Source organism: Piliocolobus tephrosceles, chromosome 14, assembly GCF_002776525.5.
Source record: "Piliocolobus tephrosceles isolate RC106 chromosome 14, ASM277652v3, whole genome shotgun sequence".
Taxonomy (NCBI): domain Eukaryota; kingdom Metazoa; phylum Chordata; class Mammalia; order Primates; family Cercopithecidae; genus Piliocolobus; species Piliocolobus tephrosceles.
The window spans coordinates 11143343-11164934 of record NC_045447.1 but is presented as its reverse complement, the minus strand read 5'-3'; the positions used below and the strand labels follow the sequence as shown (position 1 = coordinate 11164934).

Sequence of the window (21592 nt, the reverse complement as noted above, 5' to 3'; positions counted from 1 at the left end):
CTTCCACTTATGCTTTACAATTTGTATTAACTGTAAATATGTTCCATATAAATATTCATTAAAATTGCTAATTACTATTTTAGGAAGACTTAAGACCTAATTAGAGCAAGATTTTAAGAAACAGAAAAATCAGAAATAGAAAAATCTAGATGTAATTAGGAGACCTTCTTGTCTTTAGCTGTTATTGATCACAGAGTGGTCTGTCATTTCTCTTATCTATATTGGTGGTGACCAGACTTGTCTGCAATTGGAGTCATCTGAGAAATTTGAAAAGCTACTACTGCCCGTGTTGCTCCTCCAAGGATTTCCTGGGTCTGGAGTGTGGCATGGGTTTGGGTATGTTTAAATGGTCCCCAGATAATTTTAATATTTAGCCAAGTTGGGAATCCCTGGTATATTTCATTGCTTTGCAGCCCTGGCTGTCATCCCTTGGAGAGCTTTAAAAAGATCAGTGTCTGACCCCAGGCCAAGCCAATTATATCAGAATCTGGAGGTGTGTGGTACTTGGGAGCCAATATTTTTTAAGTCTACCCTCAGGTGATACTAATATAGACCTAGGAGAAGGAGTGGGTCCTGAAACTTCCTAATTTAAAGCTGAGAGGAATGTCACCCACTGCCCCCACCCCCCCACCCCCCACTGCCTGGGCATCCCTGGACCAGCATGTCTTCCCACCCAGACTTCTGAGGAGCAGGGGCCCTGGTTTGTCCTTTAAAAGTTCTCACCCCCTTGGCCAGGCACAGTGACTCACACCTGTAATCCCAGCACTTTGGGAGGCTGAGGCAGGCAGATCTGCTGAGGTCAGGAGTTCAAGACCAGCCTGGCCAACATGGCGAAACCCCATCTCTACTAAATATACAAAAATTAGCCGGGCCTGGTGGCACACACCTGTAATCCCAGCTACTTGGGAAGCTGAGGAAGGAGAATCACTTGAAACCAGGAGGCGGAGGTTGCAGTGAGCCGAGATTGTGCCACTGCACTCCAGCCTGGCGACAGAGTGAGACTCTGTCTCAAAAAAAAAAAAAAAAGAAGTTCTCACCCCCTTCTTCTTTCTCAAAACTGTGTGAGCAGCCAAACAAAGCAGAAATGCCGTGGTGCAGCAGGTCCTTGTTCAATCAGTCCTTTTCCTGACAACTAGTTTCCTAAGACTTAGCCAGCCTCTGGTAGTGGAAAAGTCCTCACCTCATTTCAGAGAAACTTTCTGACAAGTTCTATTTTAAAATAAATCATGCTTAAGTGGCTGAAAATTGTGCAGTTTACTTACTCATCAGGGTAGCTATAGAGAAAAAATCATTTTATTAAATTTCTTTTATATGATCTTTTTATTATTTACCTATATTTAATCCTATTCAGTATAGGATTTCTTTTTCCTATGATTTGTAAAGACCCTGGATAAATTGGGTTAAGAACCATTTTCTTTGATGACTTCTGTGTTTTGTTTTTTGGATGGCTGTCAGGAATGACTCTCAAGTTTTCTGTCCTTTCTTCAACGTCCTTTTTTTTTCCCTTTTTTTTTTTTTTTTTTTTTTGAGACGGAGTCTGGCTCTGTCGCCCAGGCTGGAGTGCAGTCTCAATTCACTGCAAGCTCTGCCTCCCGGGTTTACGCCATTCTCCTGCCTCAGCCTCCCGAGTAGCTGACACTACAGGCGCCCGCCACCTCGCCTGTCTAGTTTTTTGTATTTTTTAGTAGAGACGGGGTTTCACCGTGTTAGCCAGGATGGTCTCGATCTCCTGACCTACTGATCCGCCCGTCTCGGCCTCCCAAAGTGCTGGGATTACAGGCTTGAGCCATCGTGCCCGGCCTCTTCAATGTGCTTTTTAAAAGACAAATATACATTGGGAGGCTGAGACGGGCGGATCACGAGGTCAGGAGATCGAGACCATCCTGGCTAACCCGGTGAAACCCCATCTCTACTAAAAAATACAAAAGACTAGCCGGGCGAGGTGGCGGGCGCCTGTAGTCCCAGCTACTCGGGAGGCTGAGGCAGGAGAATGGCATGAACCTGGGAGGCGGAGCTTGCAGTGAGCCGAGATCGCACCACTGCACTCCAGCCTGAGTGACAAAAAACCCCGCCTCAAAAAATAATAAAAAAAAAAAAGACAAATATACAAAGTTCTTTCCTAAGAGAAAAAAAAATTATTTTATTTACTGAGACTGAGTCTCGCTCTATCCCCAGGCTGGAGTGCAGTGGTGCGATCTCGGCTCACTGCAACCTCCAACTCCCTGGTTCATGCAGTTCTCCTGCCTCAGCCTCCCAAGTAGCTGGAATTACTGGCACGGCCACCACGCCCAGCTAAGTTTTGTATTTTTAATAGAGATAGGGTTTCACCATGTTGGCCAGGATGGTCTCAATCTCCTGACCTGGTGATCCTCCCGCCTCCGCCTCCCAAAGTGCTAGGATTACAGGTGTGAACCACTGCACCCGGCCAAGAAAATAAAAATTTTAAAGGAAAAAAAAAAAACCTTTCCTAGTTCCTGGCTCTCAGAGGATCAGCATGCACAGCCCTCTGAGAGGATCAGCCAGCGTGCACAGCCCTCCCATGGTAGAATGGCGGCTGCACGGCTCCCAGCAGGCACAGGTGCTTAGTCAGATGAACTCACTCATCTTTCAGGGAGTGTACTGTCTGACTGAGGAGATGAGCCCTAAGAAAATGAAGAAGATAATGAGCTGTGTGTTTTCTAATAGCTGGTTAGAAATAGGCCTTGTGTGAACAGGACTAGCTTTTTACCAAGATGTTCCTGCAGCTCAGCACCCAGGGCAGTGGGGACACAGCCTGGGTCATTGGAATTTCATCTCCATTCCGTTTACACTTACTGCCTGCCCGCCTCTGCGGGCACCAGTGTTAACTAGGCAGGCCTCGCTTCCTGCTGCCATTCCTCCTCTCTTAGGCAGGACCACTTGATCCCTATTTCAGTCTTCTACCCACCTCGGGTTCTATTACAATCCTAGCTCAAGAGAGGAAATGTTTAAGAAGCACTAAAGCAACATTCTGAAAGTCACTGTCAACTTCACTGTACCAGTGGCCCTGCTGTGACCCGCTGCCGCTGCTCTAGCCACCAGCACTGACCTCGTTCCCAAAACCAAGGGCTCCTCTGGGAGGAACTGCAGGCGTGGTCATGGGATCTGGGTCCCTGGTTTATGGGAGGACTCAGGTCCTCATCTTGACATCTGCCCAGAATCCAGTGGTTCTCAGCTGGGGGCTGAGCCCAGAAGCACAAGGGAGGGCTGAAGGCAGAGCCAGCTAGAGGAGGCACAGTTCCCACTTCACTTGTTATTACAAGTCTGTGTTTTGAATCTTTACAACCACCATATATTATTTGTTATCATTTTAAAATACCAATAAAATGAACTACTTACTACTTTTTTTTTTTTTAAGAGCGAGAGACAGGGTCTAGCTCTGTCCCAGGCTGGAGTGCAGTGGTGCAATCATAGTTCAATTCTCCCTCCTTGGCCTACCGAAGCACTGGAATTACAGGCGTGAGCCACCATGCCCAGCCAGAACTACTTATTTTTAATCAAACTTATGAAATAAAGATTTAATGCCTATGTCCTACGCCAGACCTGTCATATCAGGATCTCTAGGAGCAAGAACCCCGCCAGGCCCCTGCCCCAAGGTGGAGACAGACACCTATTTCAAAGCATAAAATAGGTCTCATTGTAATAAGTGTTAATAAAGGTCTGAATAATAAAGTGCTGTGGCATGCCTAAGGAGGAAGTGGTTAAGTCCAAGCCTGTTCCTGAATCCTGGCCCTGGGGCTGAAGCCTGCCACCATCTGTCCTGAAGCCCAACTCTCCGAATATTGCCACGTTTGTCTGCCTGTCAGCACAGCGTTGGAGCCCCTTGGTAGACTTACTTGATGCCAAGTACCCCCCTGTTGTCTGTGGTCATTGTGTACAAATCTTGGTCTAAAAGGCTGCCTGAACTTCCTCCATACCTGTCATCACTACTACCCTCCCTCACCCCACCCCAAACACGCACACAGGCCTTATCTCTAAACTAAAAGGCTGTCTAGTTCCACCTTTCCCACTGCAGTCAATCCTCCCATAATTATAGTAATTGTGGCCACCATTGAATGGACGCCTCTGTGTACCAGGCCCTGGGTCAGAGCATGTCATAAGCATTATGTCTTGGAGGGGCTCTTCATTTCTCCTTTTTTTTGAGACAGAGTTTCACTCTTCTCTCCCAGGCTGGAGTGCAATGGCGTGATCTCGGCTCACTGTAACCTCCACTTCCCGGGTTCAAGAGATTCTCCTGCCTCAGCCTCCCAAGTAGCTGGGATTATAGGTGCCCACCACCACACCTAGTAGAGACGGGGTTTCACCATGCTGGCCAGGCTTGTCTCGAACTCCTGACCTCAGGCCCACCTTGGCCTCCCAAATTACTGGGATTACAGGAGTGAGCCACCACAGCTGGCCCATTTCTCCATTTTTATTGAAAAGGAAACTGAAGTCAGAAAGAAGAAGTCACTTATTTACCCCAGAGCACACAGCTAGTAAGTGGCAGAGGCAGGACTTGGACTCCAGCTGGCTGACTACAGAGACCTTGTTCCCACAGCTGGTGGGGATGGCAGGTCCAGCCACAAAGCTGGTAGCACTTGGCCCCTCCTGTGGAGAAGCTCCCAGTCTGGCAGAGCAGACACGGTGCAGCACGAAGCCTCTAGCTGAGATAGTGAAGTAAAACTGACATGTACAGGGGCATCTGAGGAGGAAGTGATTCCAAGTCAAAGTGGTGGAGCCAGGAAGGCTCCTTTCTGGGGTCAGAGGGTACTCAAGGACTGTCCTTCATGTAATATACCCTTTGGTGCTGGTTCCTTATCTAAATAATATTATCAGCCAACATGAACATTTACCAAGCTCCAGGCCCTGTGTCAGGTGCTTAGATAAGTTACCTCCTGGAGTCCTCAAGCCAGTAGGCCTAGATATTCTTATTTTCTACCATCTTACAAATGAAGAAACTGAAGGTCTGAGAGGGGAAACAACCGGCGTGACTGTGCACGCCTCTGAAGTGATGGAGCTGGGATTTCATTTACTCCCTTGTCCATCCGATGAGTTTATTCTTTACCTTCCCCCCCTCTAGACCCTGATCTGGATGCTGAGGGGCCAGCAGTGAGCATCACAGACAGGCCTTTGCGTCATGAGCCTTAGATCTCATGGAGAGGGGAGCCACAGGGAACAAACAGACGAGAGAGCACCAGAGGGTGAGGCACACTCTGCAGAGAGCCTAAAACACAGGGCATGATAGGAGCCATGGGGATTATTTCGGCTGTGACAACCCCCAGCTCTCTCCAGTGCCAGTGCTGGAGCTCTTGGCCACTGGTCCTCACTGTCACTCCCTGCTGAGCTCCTGCAACTTTTGGTTAAGGCATTTGCCCCATTATACCTTGTTTTGTGTACTTACGTGCTTTTCTGTTTTTTTTTTTTTTTTTTTTTCTTAAGGGGTGGAACCTCACCTTATTCCTTATTCTTTTCTGTATCCTAATGGCACCGAGTACAGTGCCATATAATGACAGATGGGAGAGACCTGGGGGTTCCATTGGAAGGGGCACCCAAGCCCAGGCAGTGGCACTGGCTGAGGATGGCCAGTTGGGGCCTTGGCACCATAATGAGACCATTTAGAGGTGAAGGCTGTGTTCTGGTGACACCAGTGAAGAGGAGGGTCAGCCAGTACAGGGCCAGTGGGAGGAGCACAGTGTGGATGGAAGGGCTAGGAAAGGAGCCAGCAGGAGCCCACAACATGGTGCTTCTGCGAGCAAGTCAGGGCTTAGCCTAGAACATCAGCAGGGGCACAAAAAAGACACCTGAGAAAGTGTGTGAAGAGGCTGCTGCTGGACTTAGGTTGGAGGTGGCTCTGAGACTTTGAGAATAGATATGCTAACAAAAAGGAGGAGGTTTAGAAGGAAAGCTGGTTGTGTGGGAGATAAAAAGCCAATAGCCTTCATTGAGTGCTCATCATGCATGAGGCCCTGTGCTAAAATCTCTGCCTTGTCTCACTGAATTCCCATTACAATCCAGCAAGGTCAGTGTTCTCATTATGCCTGCTTTACAGACAAAGACCTAAGGCCAGAGGCTAAGCCATTTGCCACACACCACAGAGGCAGTAACTGGCCTAGACAGGGTTTGATCTCCCATCTGCCCAGTCTGTGCCCCTCCAAACCCCCCACCCCCAACCCACTACCTCCTGCTTTTAATGACTTGGATGTGGAATCAGTTGCATCTGAGAACAAACGATGTAGTCTAGGGGCTGCGGCCCTGGGGAGAATGTGTGCCTGAGCCCGTGGTTTAGGGTTTTGAGCACAAAGCAAAATTTGGAGCTATGGAAGTGGGGTTTTACTAAGGAGAGAAGAGCCAAGAAATTGAAGAATAATCTGAGGTAGGAGAGAGGGCAGGAGGCAGAAGATGTCACCCGTCAGAGGCTGCAGAGGGCAGGATGGACAGATGAGCAGTGGCCAAGGCCTTCGGCTGGGGAGAGGGAGATCTTGGCTGAGCTCAGAGGGTGGTTTTCCTGGAAGCATGGGAGGCCAGGCTCTAAGGGTTGAGAATACAAGTGAGGAAGTGAAAGGAGCAGGAGGCTTTTTGAGGGCTGGAGTTTTGAAAATCAAGAGGGACCCAGGACGCCATCAGGTTGAGTGCCCTCCTCTCAAATGCAGAAACTGAGGCCCAGAGAGAGGAGTTTGCCCCAGACCACAGAACTAGGTGTTCTGACGCCCTTTTCATTGCACCATGCTGCCTCTCTTGACATGAAGAACAGAGAAAGAATAGAAGTGTGAAGACATGCCGTGGCGATTTTAAGTTGCACAGGCTTTATCTGGTGGAGGCAGAAGGATTGCCTCACTGGAGGTATGAGAGCGATAAGGTTGGAAGAGAACCGGAATCTTAGTTCAGATGTTGGCTGTGGCGTGTACCAGCCAAGGGCCTTAAGTGACTTCACCTTGAGCCTCACTTTCATCTTCCGTAAAATGATAATTATACCATAATGCCAATAATATTAGGTTGATACAAAAGTAACTGCGGTTTTTGCCATTATTTCCAACGGCAAAAACGGCAATTGCTTTTGCACCAGCCTAGTACTTCCTGGGATACTTTCTGCAATTGCTGGGCACCAGCCTAGTACTTTCTCTTACGAGTGAAATGAACAACTCATGTGAAAATGCTCTGGGAGCTGGAGCACAACATATAAACCTGAGGCATTTCAATAGAGAGAGGAGACATACCAAACACAGAGCTTCTCAATGGCTATGAAAAGATATGAGAAAGTCCCAGAGAAGAAAGAATGGAGAGACTTTTCTTTCCTTTTTCTTTTCTTTTCTTTCTCACCTCCATTGTGTTATAATCCCAGCCCCCGATGTGCATTGTGGGTGCTGGTGGGGCAGACGTGACCCCATGGCACCTGCATCACAGAGGGCCACGGCCCCCACAATCGCTCACAACCTGAAAAAGTCTTTTCACAGGGTCAGCATCCAGCCTGCCCACTACCGTTGCCCGTTATCATTGCAGGTTAATTTTGTTGCAGCTATTGATGTGTACGAAGATGGAGAAGCTGGTCTGCTGTTGTGTTACAACTGTAAGTTAAGGATGTGCTTTTATCTTTATTTGCTAAAATGGACTGGTTTTTTTTCTGGGCAATTTAAAAAGATTCTCCTTAGATTTACTCAGTGTATCATTCCTGAGTTTGTAATTGCCTTCCAGGAAGGAACGGAAAAATACCTTCTGCACACCAGGCCTCTTGGTGACACAGTGCAAGAACTGGCGCTGGTGGTGCTATTTCCAGGATGCACCGGTGATGACAGTGGCTTCCAGTTAGGGGGCCCTTACTGTGTGCCAGGTGCTGTGCTCGGTATGCTGTGGTCATTGTCTCACTTGATTCTCACCATGAATGCCCGCAGCAGGCTCGGTTATTATCCCCAGTTTAGAGATGAGGCAACTGAGGCCTCGAGAGGTGAACTCGTTCAAGGTCTTGTGGCTACTAAGCAGCAGGGCCAGGGTTTGCATCTGGTGCTGTCTTGACTCCAGCACCCACAATTTTAACTAACCACTGTCACTATTCTACATTTTGCTGTTTCTCGGGTATTAATGAAATCAGCCTCGACCCAGGGTATCCGGCCTCAGTTGGGTTAGTTTGAATTAGGTGGCAGGGTAGGTGTTGGGCAGACCAAAGGTATCAAATAGTATCTTTAAGGATTTTCAGCATTTCAAAAGCTAATATTATAATACATTTTCATAAAAGGGATTTTTTAAGGCTAAAAGAAAAGAAGTAAGCTATTTTCCTGGATAAAGCTGCCCAGTCTAACAAGACATAAAACATGTTTTTCAGCCTAGGATTTTATCAATTTAGAGTGGCGATGCTGGGTCAGATGTTTTGATTAATCTTTGATTAATAAATATAAGAAAGCTAATTATTAGTAGAGAAGGTTGTTTTATAAACATCATCTTTCCAAATTAGAGATTTATGGGGAATAAGTTAGGAGAAGGTGATTGAACCTCTTCAACAATAATTGCTCTTTGGGGACATTTTATGCACAGAGCTGTGCACCCTCCTCAGAACAGCAGGTCTTTAATGACCCATGTGATGAGAAGGGCCCCGTTAAGGCAGCAGGAACAGGCCACTCTCCCATACCCCATGGGCCAGGCCACCACTGCTGCTGGTGCCCTGCATCTCCAGATTTATGGGGACAAGGAGGGGTTGGGACTGCGTGGTAGAAGTCACTTCTGTAAGAAATTCATCTTTTTAAAGTATGCTCTTTTTACTTTATTGAGACATCTATGAGAATAACTTGTGGCAGAATGTTTTAAAAACTGATGTGGATTTTTTTAATCCTTTAACCGTGTGAAAGGCTGGAAGGGATTTTAGGTGGAAGAGAAGTTAAGAACAGAAAAATGGAGCAGGTTTTTAGACAGGGAGAATTAATCCCAAACAAAAAAAGGGTATGGAAATAAATGTGGATGCCGTGGGCTCTGTGCCAGACTTGTCAGTGCTGACTGGAACAGGCCAGGCTCCTCACTCAGCGGCTGCTGCATCAGCTGTGGTTCCCGTAGCCTCTGGGTCTCACGGAGCCCTTCCTCGGGAGTTCCATTTCCCATGGCTTTACTCATCTTCCGGCTTCAGGCTCTGACTTCGTCTCAGGATGGGATCGGTGTGTGTCTATTTTCATAGATCCACTACATCAGAAGTATCTTGACATCTCTGTATCTTGACATCCCAAGGTCAAGGCCCTGGCACCCTCAGAGGTTCCCATAGCCTCAGTCTTCCCCAAACCATGCCACTTCCTCCCATTTCTTTGGGTCAGAAATCTGGCTTTTGTTTTCTATATTTCTTTTCCTCAAGACATTGGGAGGCATCTGGTGAACAACCCCAATAAAACCAGTTGTCTCTCCCCACGGTCATCCAGGTCACTTCTCTAACTCATTCCTAAACACACCGCACATGTGAAATTTGCCTGTTTAGTCTATGTTCTTGACTTGATCACAGACGCCTGTACAATAAAGGCCCTTTTCAACAAAGTGTTGCAGAATGATAATGCTCTCCCCAAAATTTGAAACCGATTTGTATCATTGAAGTTTTTTTCTGTATTAAAAAAGCAATATTAAAAATAAATATTAACTGGAGGAATTTTTATCTCAGATATGTTAAAGTTGAAAATATTTTATAATGGAGATTGCAACTTTCAGTTACGTGTTATTTGAAAAAATATATTCACATGGTAAACTTTAGGGGAAAAAATAGTATAAATAGTTCAATATGCTACTAATGTTGGGTTTTTTAAATAATTAAAACTCTATTTTTATTACCAGAGTCCATCTTTAACTGTTTAAAAAGACAAAGAAAAAAAAACTTGGCTCTGCCCTTAGCACCCAGTAATCATTCACCTTTAATGCAAGTAATTTCAGTGCTAAGGGTGAACTGTTTTGTTTACTTATGATGCTTTAAAGGTAATCATGCCAGGAAAACTAGAAAAGCTCGCCTAAGTGCCCCTTGTTTTTAATGCGATCATATTTAACCTCACTAAGTCTTCACTACCAGATAAGTAATAGTAAGAATACAAAACCTGCTTCTCACAACTGTTGTGAGGACTAAGCAGGATGATACCCGTAAAGCCCATAACACATTGCCTGATAGGACAAGATTTTATTTTTCCACTATTTATTCCAGAATCATCAGAGTATTTATTCAGAACTCAGTTTTTTAACCTTCACAGACTTTCTTTTTTTTTTTTTTTTTTTTTTTTGAGGTGGAGTTTCAATCTTTTTGCCCAGGCTGGAGTGTAGTGGCATGATCTCGGCTCACTGCAACCTCCGCCTCCCAGGTTCAAGCGATTCTCCTGCCTCAGCCTCCTAAATAACAAAGAGGTGACAGGATCCACAAAGTTGAAGAGGAGCATTCTGGCTGCTGTGGGGAATTTGCTGAAGGGGTAGGGGCAGGGAGACCAGGGAGAAGGCGACTGCGTATGTCTGATGAGAGGACAGCAGCAGGACCAGAACTATAGCAGTGGAGATGCTGAGAAGGTCAGGTCCGAAATACATTTCTTTCTTTTTTTTTTTTTTCCAGATAGAGTCTAGCTCTGTCGCCCAGGCTGGAGTGCAGTAGCGCAATCTTGGCTCACTGCAACCTCTGCCTCCCGAGTTCAAGCGATTCTCCTGTCTCAGCCTCCTGAGTAGCTGGGATTACAGGCACGTGTCACCACACCCAGCCAATTCTTGTATTACAGGCACGTGTCACCACACCCGGCCAATTTTTGTATTTTTAGTTAGAGACGGGATTTCACCATGTTGGTCAGGCTGGTCTCAAACTCCTGACCTCAGGTGATCTACCTGCCTCAGCCTCCCAAAGTGCTGGGATTACAGGTGTGAGCACCCACCCCGAAATACATTTCAAATATAAGGACCAAGTGCAGTGCTCACACCTGTAATTCCAGCACTTTGAGAGGCCGAGGTGGGCAAATCGTTTGAGGTCGGGAGTTCAAAACCAGCCTAGACAACAAGGTGAAACCCTGTCTCTACTAAAAATACAAAAATCAGCCAGGAGTGGTGGTGCACGCCTGTAGTCCTAGCTACTGGGGTGTCTGAGGCGGAAGAATCGCTTGAGCCCAGAAGGTGGAGGTTGCTGTGAGCCGAGATTGCACCACTTCACTCCAGCCTGCGTGACAGAGCAAGACTGTCAAAAAAAATAAAAAATAAAAAAAACATTTCAAATGTAAGAACCAAGATCTAGTACTCGTCCCTCAAATCTGCTGCTTCCCCTGCCTTCAGCTTCCCAGCAGCAAGCACCAGCCTTCCACGGCAACATGGTATCTTCGTGCAGCCTTCCTGTGTACACTACTGGTTTTTTATTAAATGGTGTTCAGTTAAAAAAAAAAAAAAAAAAAAGAACCAAGCTAATTTGCTGATGAATCAAATTTGGGATGTGAGAGGAAGACAGAAAAAAAAGGAAGACTCTGCAATTTGGAGCCTGAGCAGCTGGCAGAATGGAGAACACGGCTTCCTGAATGAGGAAAGCTCGGCCAAGATCAAGTTTGAGGAAAAGCTCAAGAGTTCAGCCTGGACCTATCAATGCCTTCCGGTACCCCTGTGGAGATGCCCAGTGACCTGGATGTGCAAGTCCAAGGCTCTCAAGAAAGAGCTGTGCCTGGAGCTCTTTCATTAGCATATAAATGATGTTTAAAGTCATGAAACTGAAGAAATTACCAAGGGGAAGGGAGAGACAGAGGCACCAGCAAAGTAGACTGAGGAGTGCCCGGAAAGGCAGGGATTACCAGGAGCCTGCAGGAAGGAGGGCGTCCTCACCTGTGCCCCCGCCAGAGCCGGCAGTGCCCATCTGAGAGGGACCCTTGGACCCAGCGAGGTGGAGGTCATTTGTAAGGCAAGAGCGGGCATCTCTGGAAAGCAGGGGGGACACTTGTTCACAGGGGTTGCGAGGCAGTGGGAGAAGAGAAAGACTGGGAGCACAGATGATTGTTCAGAGACTCACTTTAAGGGAAAAAGAGAGAGGCGTGGTGTAATAGCTACAGGAAGGGCGTTCAAAGGGTCTTTTTGTTTTTCTGAAGTGTGGGATAAATAGTAAGTTTGTAAGGCCATGGGGGAAGCTCCAATAGGGAAGGGAGGACTAGTGGTGCCAGGGAAAGGGGGAGAGTTGCTGGAGCAAGTCCCTGCATCCGTGGAAGCCATCAGGACACAGTGGGAAGAGGGAGGACTGGCCACACCTGACAGCATCAGAGCCACAGGTGGCCGTGGCCGTGGCCGTGGTGCCCAAGGTGTCCTCTCTGGAGCGTTTGTTCTCTCGGGAAGTAAGGGCTCCTTTGACTGTGGTTAGCTTTTTGTCTTAATTCACTGTGTCAGATACACAACTTACTGTAAAACAATAAGATAACTGTTTTACAAGGCACATGGTCACATCAAAGGAGTCCCTAAGCCCCGATGGGCCAGGACATTCCAAAAAGATTTGACATGGTGGGAGAGGTGCTTGTTCCTGGAGCTTCCGATGGCGCTGTCACCTCCCCTGTTCCTGCCCCGCAGCACAGGCCTTGATCTGAAGCTCCAGCTTCCACACCTCTCTCTCCCACGGAAGTGGGAGATATCAGGAGTTTAAGAAAAGAACTGTTACACTGTACAGGACTCCATATGACAGGATGCCGTTGAAAGTATGCTGCCCAGAGAGAAGGGAACAAGGAAGCAGATGGCATGAAAAGAAAAGAAAAGAAAAGGGGACAGCCCCCTTCAGTGAACTACAAACACCCAGAAGGCCAGACCATGGCCTAGCTCTCTGGCCCGGACCCCAGGACCCAGCTGGCACAGTGCTGGTGTCCATAAACTTTGCTGGACTGAGCCAAACCTGTGCCCTGTGTCAGAGAGTCATATCAGAGGCAGATCTACCCAAGGAGACTTTTCTGTCCCCACCTTTCTGACATTGCTGTCCACTCTCCTTTTCAGACTTTCTTCTCTCCCAGCTTCTGTCCCAACCTCTTGCTTTCTTTCTGCCCCTCTGGCTATCTTGTCTCAGTGCTGTGCCGTTCTCAGTCTCTTCTCCAGTCATCCCTTAAACGCCAGCATTCCAGAGGGCCCTGTCCTCGCCTTTCTATCTGGCGTGCTCATTCTTCCCTGCACGCTTGATCGCCAATGTGCTGCTGCTGACTCCCAGCTCTCTCCAGTGCAGACCCACTGCTGAACTCTGCACCAGTGCATTGCGCTCCTTACTATACAGCCCACTTCAGCAGCTCAAGGGCACTTCAGACTCAGCCTGTCCACCCTGAACTCAAGATCTTTCCTCCTCACATGTGCTCCTGCTCTGATGTGCCCCACCCCAGTGCAAGGGCATCACCCTCCACCCATCAGCCAAGCCAGAGACACAGTTGGCACAATTGACTTCTCCCTTCCTTTACTCCCCATCTCCAAGCTGTCTTCCCACACAGCTCAGATTCATTCCAAATGGCCTATCTTTTATGGACCAGTCACTGCTCACCTGGTCAGTGTACCACACACGGAATTTCTCGGAATTTGGCTCCGTCTTAGAGCAACCCACCTCTCCCCTCTGCACTGCTGCTGGAGTCAGCTTCCTAAAACCCTAATGCAATCCTCTCACTATCCCTAGTGAGGGCTCCCTTCCCCAAGCCAGCCTCTGCCTCCCACTGCCTTCCTTCACATAGGAAATTCCTATGTGACTTCCAGAGACTCCTGGAGACAGGGGAAGGTGTGCCCTGATTCTGTGGGAAGCACGGAAGGAGCTGGTGCAGGTTGTGTGCGTCATAGTGTTGGGTGACAGTGGGAGCAGCTCACCAGTGTTGTTCTGAGGAAGAGGCTGAAGATTGAGGGATACATTCCCCATCTATTTACCTGCCAGCTGTGCCTTGGTTCAAGGCAAATTTTATGTAGAATATAAAATGTTATTACAGAAAAAGTGTCATAAGACTTTATTCAAGATTTTCAATGTCATAGTTTTTTATTTCATCATAACAAAGATATTGTAGGGCCGGGCGCGGTGGCTCAAGCCTGTAATCCCAGCACTTTGGGAGGCCGAGACGGGCGGATCATGAGGTCAGGAGATCGAGACCATCCTGGCTAACACGGTGAAACCCCGTCTCTACTAAAAAAATACAAAAAACTAGCTGGGCGAGGTGGCGGGCGCCTGTAGTCCCAGCTACTCGGGAGACTGAGGCAGGAGAATGGCGTAAACCCGGGGGGCGGGGCTTGCAGTGAGCTAAGATCCGGCCACGGCCCCCCAGCCGGGGGGAAAAAGGGGAACTCCACCTCAAAAAAAAAAAAAAAAAAAAAGATATTTTAAATGTTTTTTAATCAAGTGAGTAACATAATAACATTATATCATTATAATGTATTATATATTTTGTTATCACATATAATTACATAAACAAATTTGTCAATTGAACAGAATAAAGAATCCAGAAATAGATTTACACGTATTTGGTAAATTGATTTTTGACAAAGGTACGAAGGCAATTCAATGGCAAAGTAAGAGTCTTTTTTAACAAATGATACCAGAATAATTGGATAGACATATGCAAAAAAACTTTTTTTTTTTTTTTTTTTTTTGAGGCGGAGTTTAGCTCTTGTTGCCCAGGCTGAAGTGCAGTGGTGCGATTTTGGCTCACGGAAACCTCCACTTCCTGGGTCCAAAAGATTCTCCTGCCTCAGCCTCCTGAGTAGCTGGGATTACAGGCGCATGCCACCATGGCCGGCTAACCAAAAACTTTGATCCATACCTCACATTCATTCATTCATTCATTCATTTTTCTTCAAAGCATTCACTCATTTATTCAGAATATATAAATGAAGTACAATATGTCAGGTATTATTTTAGAGGAGGAAGACACTCTCTTTGCCCATCCCCATCCCAGGATTCTTGACACATAAACAAATTGGTGCAATGTGCTCTGTGCTATAGGAGATGTGTAGGGGAATATGGGTGTTTGTGGGGCTGGGGATATGAGAAGTGTTTCCTATAGGAGATAATATGTTTTTAGTCTACTATGTATTCTTAATCTGTATTTGTAAAACAGTGGTCCACATAATGATACCTGGTTTGTACACAATATTTTTTTAGGGACAATAGTAGTTTTTATGCTGGTAAATTAAAATTATGTAAGAACTCTGGGACCCCTTAAGTTTCCCTGGGTCTTACTTGGTAAATTTTAGCTCTACATAGTGCAATATATGTTTACCTGAATGTTGAGACACACTAAGGAACAACACACTTGTTTTTGCACAGACTGGTGGCAACAGCTTTGGAAAGTGTTTATCAAATTAAGAGACAAAAACACAAAATGAAGCAGTTCAAAATTGGCTTTTTATTAGATCTGCTACTTTGCTTCAAACTTTAAACTGTACCCAGATAATGCAAGAAACAGAAGTACCAGTTGCAGAGAACCTTCTGTGTTGATTGCCTTTTGGGAATTTTAACATTTGAATATACTTCCCAGTGTGGAAGCATGGAGTCAGGGGTGGACTCCAGAAGATACAGGGGACTACCTAGCTGTAACCACATTATTATGAAGAACAAAATTACAGCTGAATTAAATTTTGAAGGCTGTCTTTGAGGATATGCATAGAAAGTTGTATGTTACCTAATAGATAATTTGTGAGCCTGATGTCATTCAAAAGCCAGAGAAGAAATATTCAGGCTGAAACAAAACTTGCTACTTTCTTAGAACAAAGAGAATGTACTTCTTGTTGGGAAGCTAAATCCTAAGAAAGAGAAAACAAATACTCCATAGATTGCAAGTCTCGGAGAATTTTACTTTTTTTTTTTTTTTTTTTTTTTTGAGACGGAGTCTCGCTCTGTCACCTGGGCTGGAGTGCAGTGGCACAATCTCAGCTCACTACAAGCTCAGCCTCCCGGGTTCACGCCATTCTCCTGCCTCAGCCTCCCGAGTAGCTGGGACTACAGGCGCCGCCACCGTGCCCGGCTAATTTTTTGTATTTTTAGTGGAGACGGGGTTTCACCGTGTTAGCCAGGATAGTCTAGATCTCCTGACCTCGTGATCTGCCCCCCTCGGCCTCCCAAAGTGCTGGGATTACAGGCGTGAGCCACCGCGCCCGGCCGAATTTTACTTTTAAAGTGAGTAAGATCAAGCCACCAGATGAACCAGGGACCTTCCTAGCAAATGAAAAGAAGCCTCAAGTATTGCTATTGCTGTAGCATACAAGCATTAGAGTGGATGTTTTAGTGAGTTAGGTGGAGATCAAGTGGCCTACATGAACTCTGGGAACCAAAACAACAGCTTAGGAATATAGGTTAAATGTGTGGGTGGTGCTATAACTTGGAGTGGCTGAGTTCAAGATTATTTACAGTGATTTTGTCCTAGATGCTGTTATACTGGCACCCACCCAGCCTTTTTAAAAAGATAAAATCGGGCCGGGTGCGGTGGCTCAAGCCTGTAATCCCAGCAATTTGGGAGGCCGAGATGGGCAGATCACTAGGTCAGGAGATCGAGACCATCCTGGCTAATACGGTGAAACCCCGTCTGTACTAAAAAGTACAAAAAACTAGCCAGGCGAGGTGGCGGGCGCCTGTAGTCCCAGCTACTTGGGAGGTTGAGGCAGGAGAATGGCGTAAACCCGGGAGGTGGAGTTTGCAGTGAGCTGAGATCCGGCGACTGCACTCCAGCCTGGGCGACAGAGCGAGACTCCGTCTCAAAAAAAAAGATAAAATCGGCCGGGTCCGGTGGCTCACACTTGTTTTCCCAGCACTTTGGGAGGCTGAGGCGGGAGTATCTTTTGAGGCCAGGAGTTCAAGACCGGCCTGAGCGATATGGTGAGACCCTGGTCTCTAGAAAAAGAACATCAATGCCTAAAAGTACAAAAGAGGTCTTTCAGGTTGCAGAGATAAGACATGATCTGTCTGCCTCTTGGTGGAAGAGTGAATAAAAATATTGGCCACTTTGATTTTGCTGCTGTTTAGAAAGACTCCTGCTGTTTAGAAAGACTCCTGGCTGGGCGTGATGGCTCACACCTGTAATCCCAACACTTTGGGAGGTTGAGGTGGGCAGATTACTTGAGTCTGGCCAACATGGTGAAACCCTGTCTCTACTAAAATCACAAAAAATTGGCTGGGCATGGTGGTGCACACCTGCAATCCCAGCTACTTGGAGACCAAGGCACAAGAATCACCTGAACCCAGGAGCGGAGACTGCAGTGAGTCCAGATCAGGCTACTGCACTCCAGCCAGTGAGGCTCTGTCTCAAAAAAAAAAAAAAAAAAAAAAGAGGCTGGGTGCGGCGGCTCACGCCTGTAATCCCAGCACTTTAGGAGGCCGAGGCGGGTGGATCACCTGAGGTCAGGAGTTCGAGAGCAGCCTGACCAACATAGTAAAACCTCGCCTCTACTAAATACAAAAATTAGCCAGGCGTGGTGACGCATGGCTATAATCCCAGCTACTTGGGAGGCTGAGGCAGGAGAATCACTTGAACCCAGGAGGCAGAGGTTGCAATGAGCTGAGATTGCGGCATTGCACTCCAACCTGGGCAACAAGAGTGAACCTCTGTCTCAAAAAAAAAAAAAAAAAGAAAGACTCCTCACATCATATTTAAAAATTCATTCAAAATGGATCATAAAACTACAGGAAAACCCTAAAACCTAATAAAAACTTCTACAAGAAAGCATAGAAGATATTTATGAACTTGGATTGACAAAAATTTCTTAGATACCGCACCAAAGGTATAATCCATAAAAGAAAAAATTAATAAATTGAACTTCATTAAAAGTAAGAACTTCTTTGAAGAACAAGCAAATGAAAAGGCACAGAGAGAAAATATTTGCAAATCACCTATCTCATACAGGACTGGTAAAGGGAAAATATAAAGAACTCTCAATAATAAGAAAATAACCCAGTTATGAAGAGGGCAAAACACTTAATCAGATATTCCATCAAAGAAGATTTGTGGATGGTAAATAAGCACATGAAAAGATGTTCAGTATCAGTAGCTATTAGGGCAATGCAAATTAAAACCACAATGAGGGCTGGACAAAGTGGCTTACGCCTGTAATCCCAACACTTTGGGAGGCTGAGATGGGGGGATCACTTGAGGCCAGAGTTCAAGATTAGCCTGGGCAGTATAGTGAGACTCCATCTCTAAAAAAAAAAAAAAAAAAAAACGTAAAAACTACAATGAGATACCATCACACAGCTATTAAATGGCTAAAATGAAAACGATTGCTCGTAATCAGTGTTGGTAAGGATGTGAAGAAAATGGCTTTCTTTCTCATGTGCGGCTGGTGGAAATGTAAATTGGTATAATCACTTTGGAAAACAGTTCTTCAAAAAGTTAAACATTCACTCGCCATATGGCCCAGCCGTTCCACTTCCAGGAATGGATGCAAAAGAAATGAAAGCACAGGCCAGGCACGGTGGCTCACACCTGTAATCTCAGCACTTTGGGAGGCCAAGGCAGGTGGATCACCTAAGGTCAAGAGTTCAAAACCAGCCTGGTCAACATGGTGAAACCCTGTCCTACTAAAAATACAAAAAACATTAGCCAGGCGTGGTGGCAGGTGCCTGTAATTCTAGCTACTCGGGAGGCTGAGGCAGGAGAATTGCTTGAACCTAGGAGGCAGAGGTTGCAGTGAGAAACTGCACCCCAGCCTGGGTGACAGAGCAAACTCTGTCTCAGGAAAAAAAAAAAAAAAAAAAGAAAGAAAGCATTTGTATGTCCCCACAAAGATTTGTATCCAAATATTCATAACAGCATTATTTGTATTAGCCCAAAACTGAAAACAACACAGATGTCCATTGTGGAGGTTTTAAAATATGTCCACAAGTTCTTTGATACTTCTTCCCTAGAGGTGATCATTCCTCTTCCTTTGTAGGCAGGCTGGACTTAGTGATTCCTGTCTATCAAACAGAATATGGTAGAAGTGAAGGTATGCAACCTCTGAGACTAGATCAACAAAGGCATTGTAGTTACCTTATTGTTTCTTGTGTCACTTTTTCTGGAGAAGCCAGCTGCCATGTCCTGAGGACACTCAAGCAGCTCAAGGGAGAGGTCCTTGTGGTGAGGAACTAAGTCCTCTGCCAAGAACCATGTGAGTGTGCCATCTTGAAAGCAGACCCAAGTCAAGCCTTCTGATGACTGTAACCTCCAATGACATCTTTTTTTTTTTTGTTAGTTTGTTTTTGGGACAGAGTCTCTGTCACCCAGGCTGGAGTGCAGTGGCACGATCTTGGCTTACTGCAACCCCTGCTTCCTGGGTTCAAGCAATTCTCATGCCTCAGCCTCCCAAGTAGGCTGGGATTACAAGCACGCACCACCATGCCCAGCTAATTTTTGTATTTTTGGTAAAGATGGGATTTCACCATGTCAGCCAAGCTGGTCTCGAACTCCTGACCTCAAGTGATCCACCTGCCTCGGCCTCCCAAAGTGCTGGGATTAGAGGCATGAGTCACTGCACCCGGCCTCTTGACATTTTAACATCTCTGAATTTAGCATGCATCTTGTAATTATAGTGGACAGCTTTCTTTCTTTCTTTCTCTCTTTCTTTTTTTCGATGAGACGTTTTAAATGATGTATCTTATTACTTTTGCCAGAAAAATGGTACATCTTTTATTCAGTGACATCCTAGATTCAATGAAATATGGTAAGTTTTGAAATCTAGGTAAGAAGAACAATTTTGTAGTTGAAAATAAATTCCTAAAATTGTCCTAAAAAATGGCAGAAAATCTGATTGAGTCAGTAAGTATAGAAGGTATTGGATAGTTTTTTTAAAACTAGCCTCCACAAAAGGGTCCCAACCCTCACGGATTTTGGGACAAGGACAATCCAACATCACTGTAGAATCTAAGAAAAAGTTTGAACAAATGGACAAATATACTATGCTACTGAATGGGAAGACTTCATCTTGCAAAGATGTATATTTCTCCTCAGATGAAGTAAATTACTGTGATTCCAGACAGAATTCCAATTCTTTTATCTTTATGCCTGGCACATAGTAGGCACTCCATAAATATCTGCTGGGTGATTAGATGAATGATTTGCCGGAAATTTTTTTAAAAGATTTGTCATGAAGGATGGTTATTTCTTCAACATTATAATTTATTGCAAAGCTACAATAATTAGCACACTATGATGCTGGTGCAAGAATAGATAAACCACTCAATACAACAGAATGAAGTCCAGAAATAAATTCAAGTATATATAAAATGTACACGATGAAAGTAGCATTTCAAATCTGTAGAGACATGATGAATTTTTTAAAAAATAACGTTGGGACAATTGGACAAACTTTTGGAGAAAGTAAATATGTGCCTCTGTTTTTAGTTCTAAATAAATTAAAAGTGAAATATAAAAAGTCAGTTTCTGAAATTTATAAAAGAAAATATGAACCACTGTGTACCAAGTCTTAGCAGTGGAGAGAGCCTTTCTAAGGACGACATTAAAGCAGAAGCCAGCCGGGTGCGATGGCTCACACCTGTAATCCCAGCACTTTGAGAGGCCAACGTGGGCAGATCACTTGAGGTCAGGAGTTTGAGACCAGACTGGCCAACCTGGTGAGACCCCCATCTCTACTAAAAATACAAAAATTAGCCAGGCATGGTGGCGTGTGCCTGTAATCCCAGCTACTTAGGAGGCTGAGGCAGGAGAATCGCTTGAACCCAGTGGAGCAGAGGTTGCAGTGAGTTGAGATTGTGCCATTGCACCCCAGTCCAGCCTGGGCAAAAGAACCAGACTCCGTCTAAAAAAAAAAAAAAAAAAAATGCAGAAGCCATGAACAAAGTTTGAAATATTTGATTACACAAAACTTGAAATTTCTATGCCAGAAAGAACCATAAAATTAGAAATAGCAAACTGGAGAAAATATCTGTGAGTTTCCAAAAGGGCCAGTATCATTAGCATAGGCCGGGCGCGGTGGCTCACACCTGCAATCCCCGCACTTTGGGAAATGAAGGTGGACAGATCACTTGAGGTCAGGAGTTCAAGACCCATCTGGTCAACATGGTGAGACCCGGTCTCTACTAAAAATACAAAAAATTAGCCAGGCATTGTGGCGCATGCTTGTAATCCCAGCTACTCAGGAGGCCAAGGCAGGAGAATCGCTTGAACTGGGGAAACACAGGATGCAGTGAGCCAAGATCATGCCACTGCACTCCAGCCTGGGCAACAGAGGGAAAAAAAAAAAAGAATCATTAATATGAAAAGAGATCTTACATATCAAAAAGATAAAGGCGGCCAGGCACCGTGGCTCAAGCCTGTAATCCTAACACTTTGGGAGGGTGAGCGGGCAGATCACCTGAGGTCGGGAGTTCAAGACCAGCCTGACCAACATGGAGAAACCCCGTTTCTACTAAAAATATAAAAACTAGCCAGGCATGGTGGCACATGCCTGTAATCCCAGCTACTCAGGAGGCTGAGGCAGGAGAATCGTTTGAACTCAGGAGGCAGAGGTTGTGGTGAGCCAAGATCATGCCATTGCATTTCAGCCTAGGCAACAAGAGTGAAACTCCATCTCAAAAAAAAAAAAAAAAGATAAAGGCATGAGCACCCATTAAAATACGAGGGAAGGATATGAGCAGATAATTTACCAAAAAAGAAATGCAGTTACCCAATAAGCATTGTTAAAAGATAAATTTTGACACATTAAAAATTTTAAGAGTTTA

The 21592-nt window shown here is 45.5% G+C and overlaps 1 protein-coding gene across 3 annotated transcripts in view; it reads left to right on the top strand.

The window, feature by feature from the left end:
- The window catches only part of GARNL3 (GTPase activating Rap/RanGAP domain like 3), a 136680-nt gene that overhangs the window by 98540 nt on the left and 16548 nt on the right, over positions 1 to 21592 (top strand). For all 3 annotated transcript variants that reach the window (XR_002732587.1, XM_023217113.2, XM_023217114.1), the window contains one exon: positions 7495 to 7561. Coding sequence is in view for 2 of the 3 variants with exons in the window: in XM_023217113.2 (XP_023072881.1) it covers positions 7495 to 7561 (67 nt within the window). In the remaining variant the exon portion in view is untranslated. The remainder of the gene's footprint in view (positions 1 to 7494; positions 7562 to 21592) is intronic.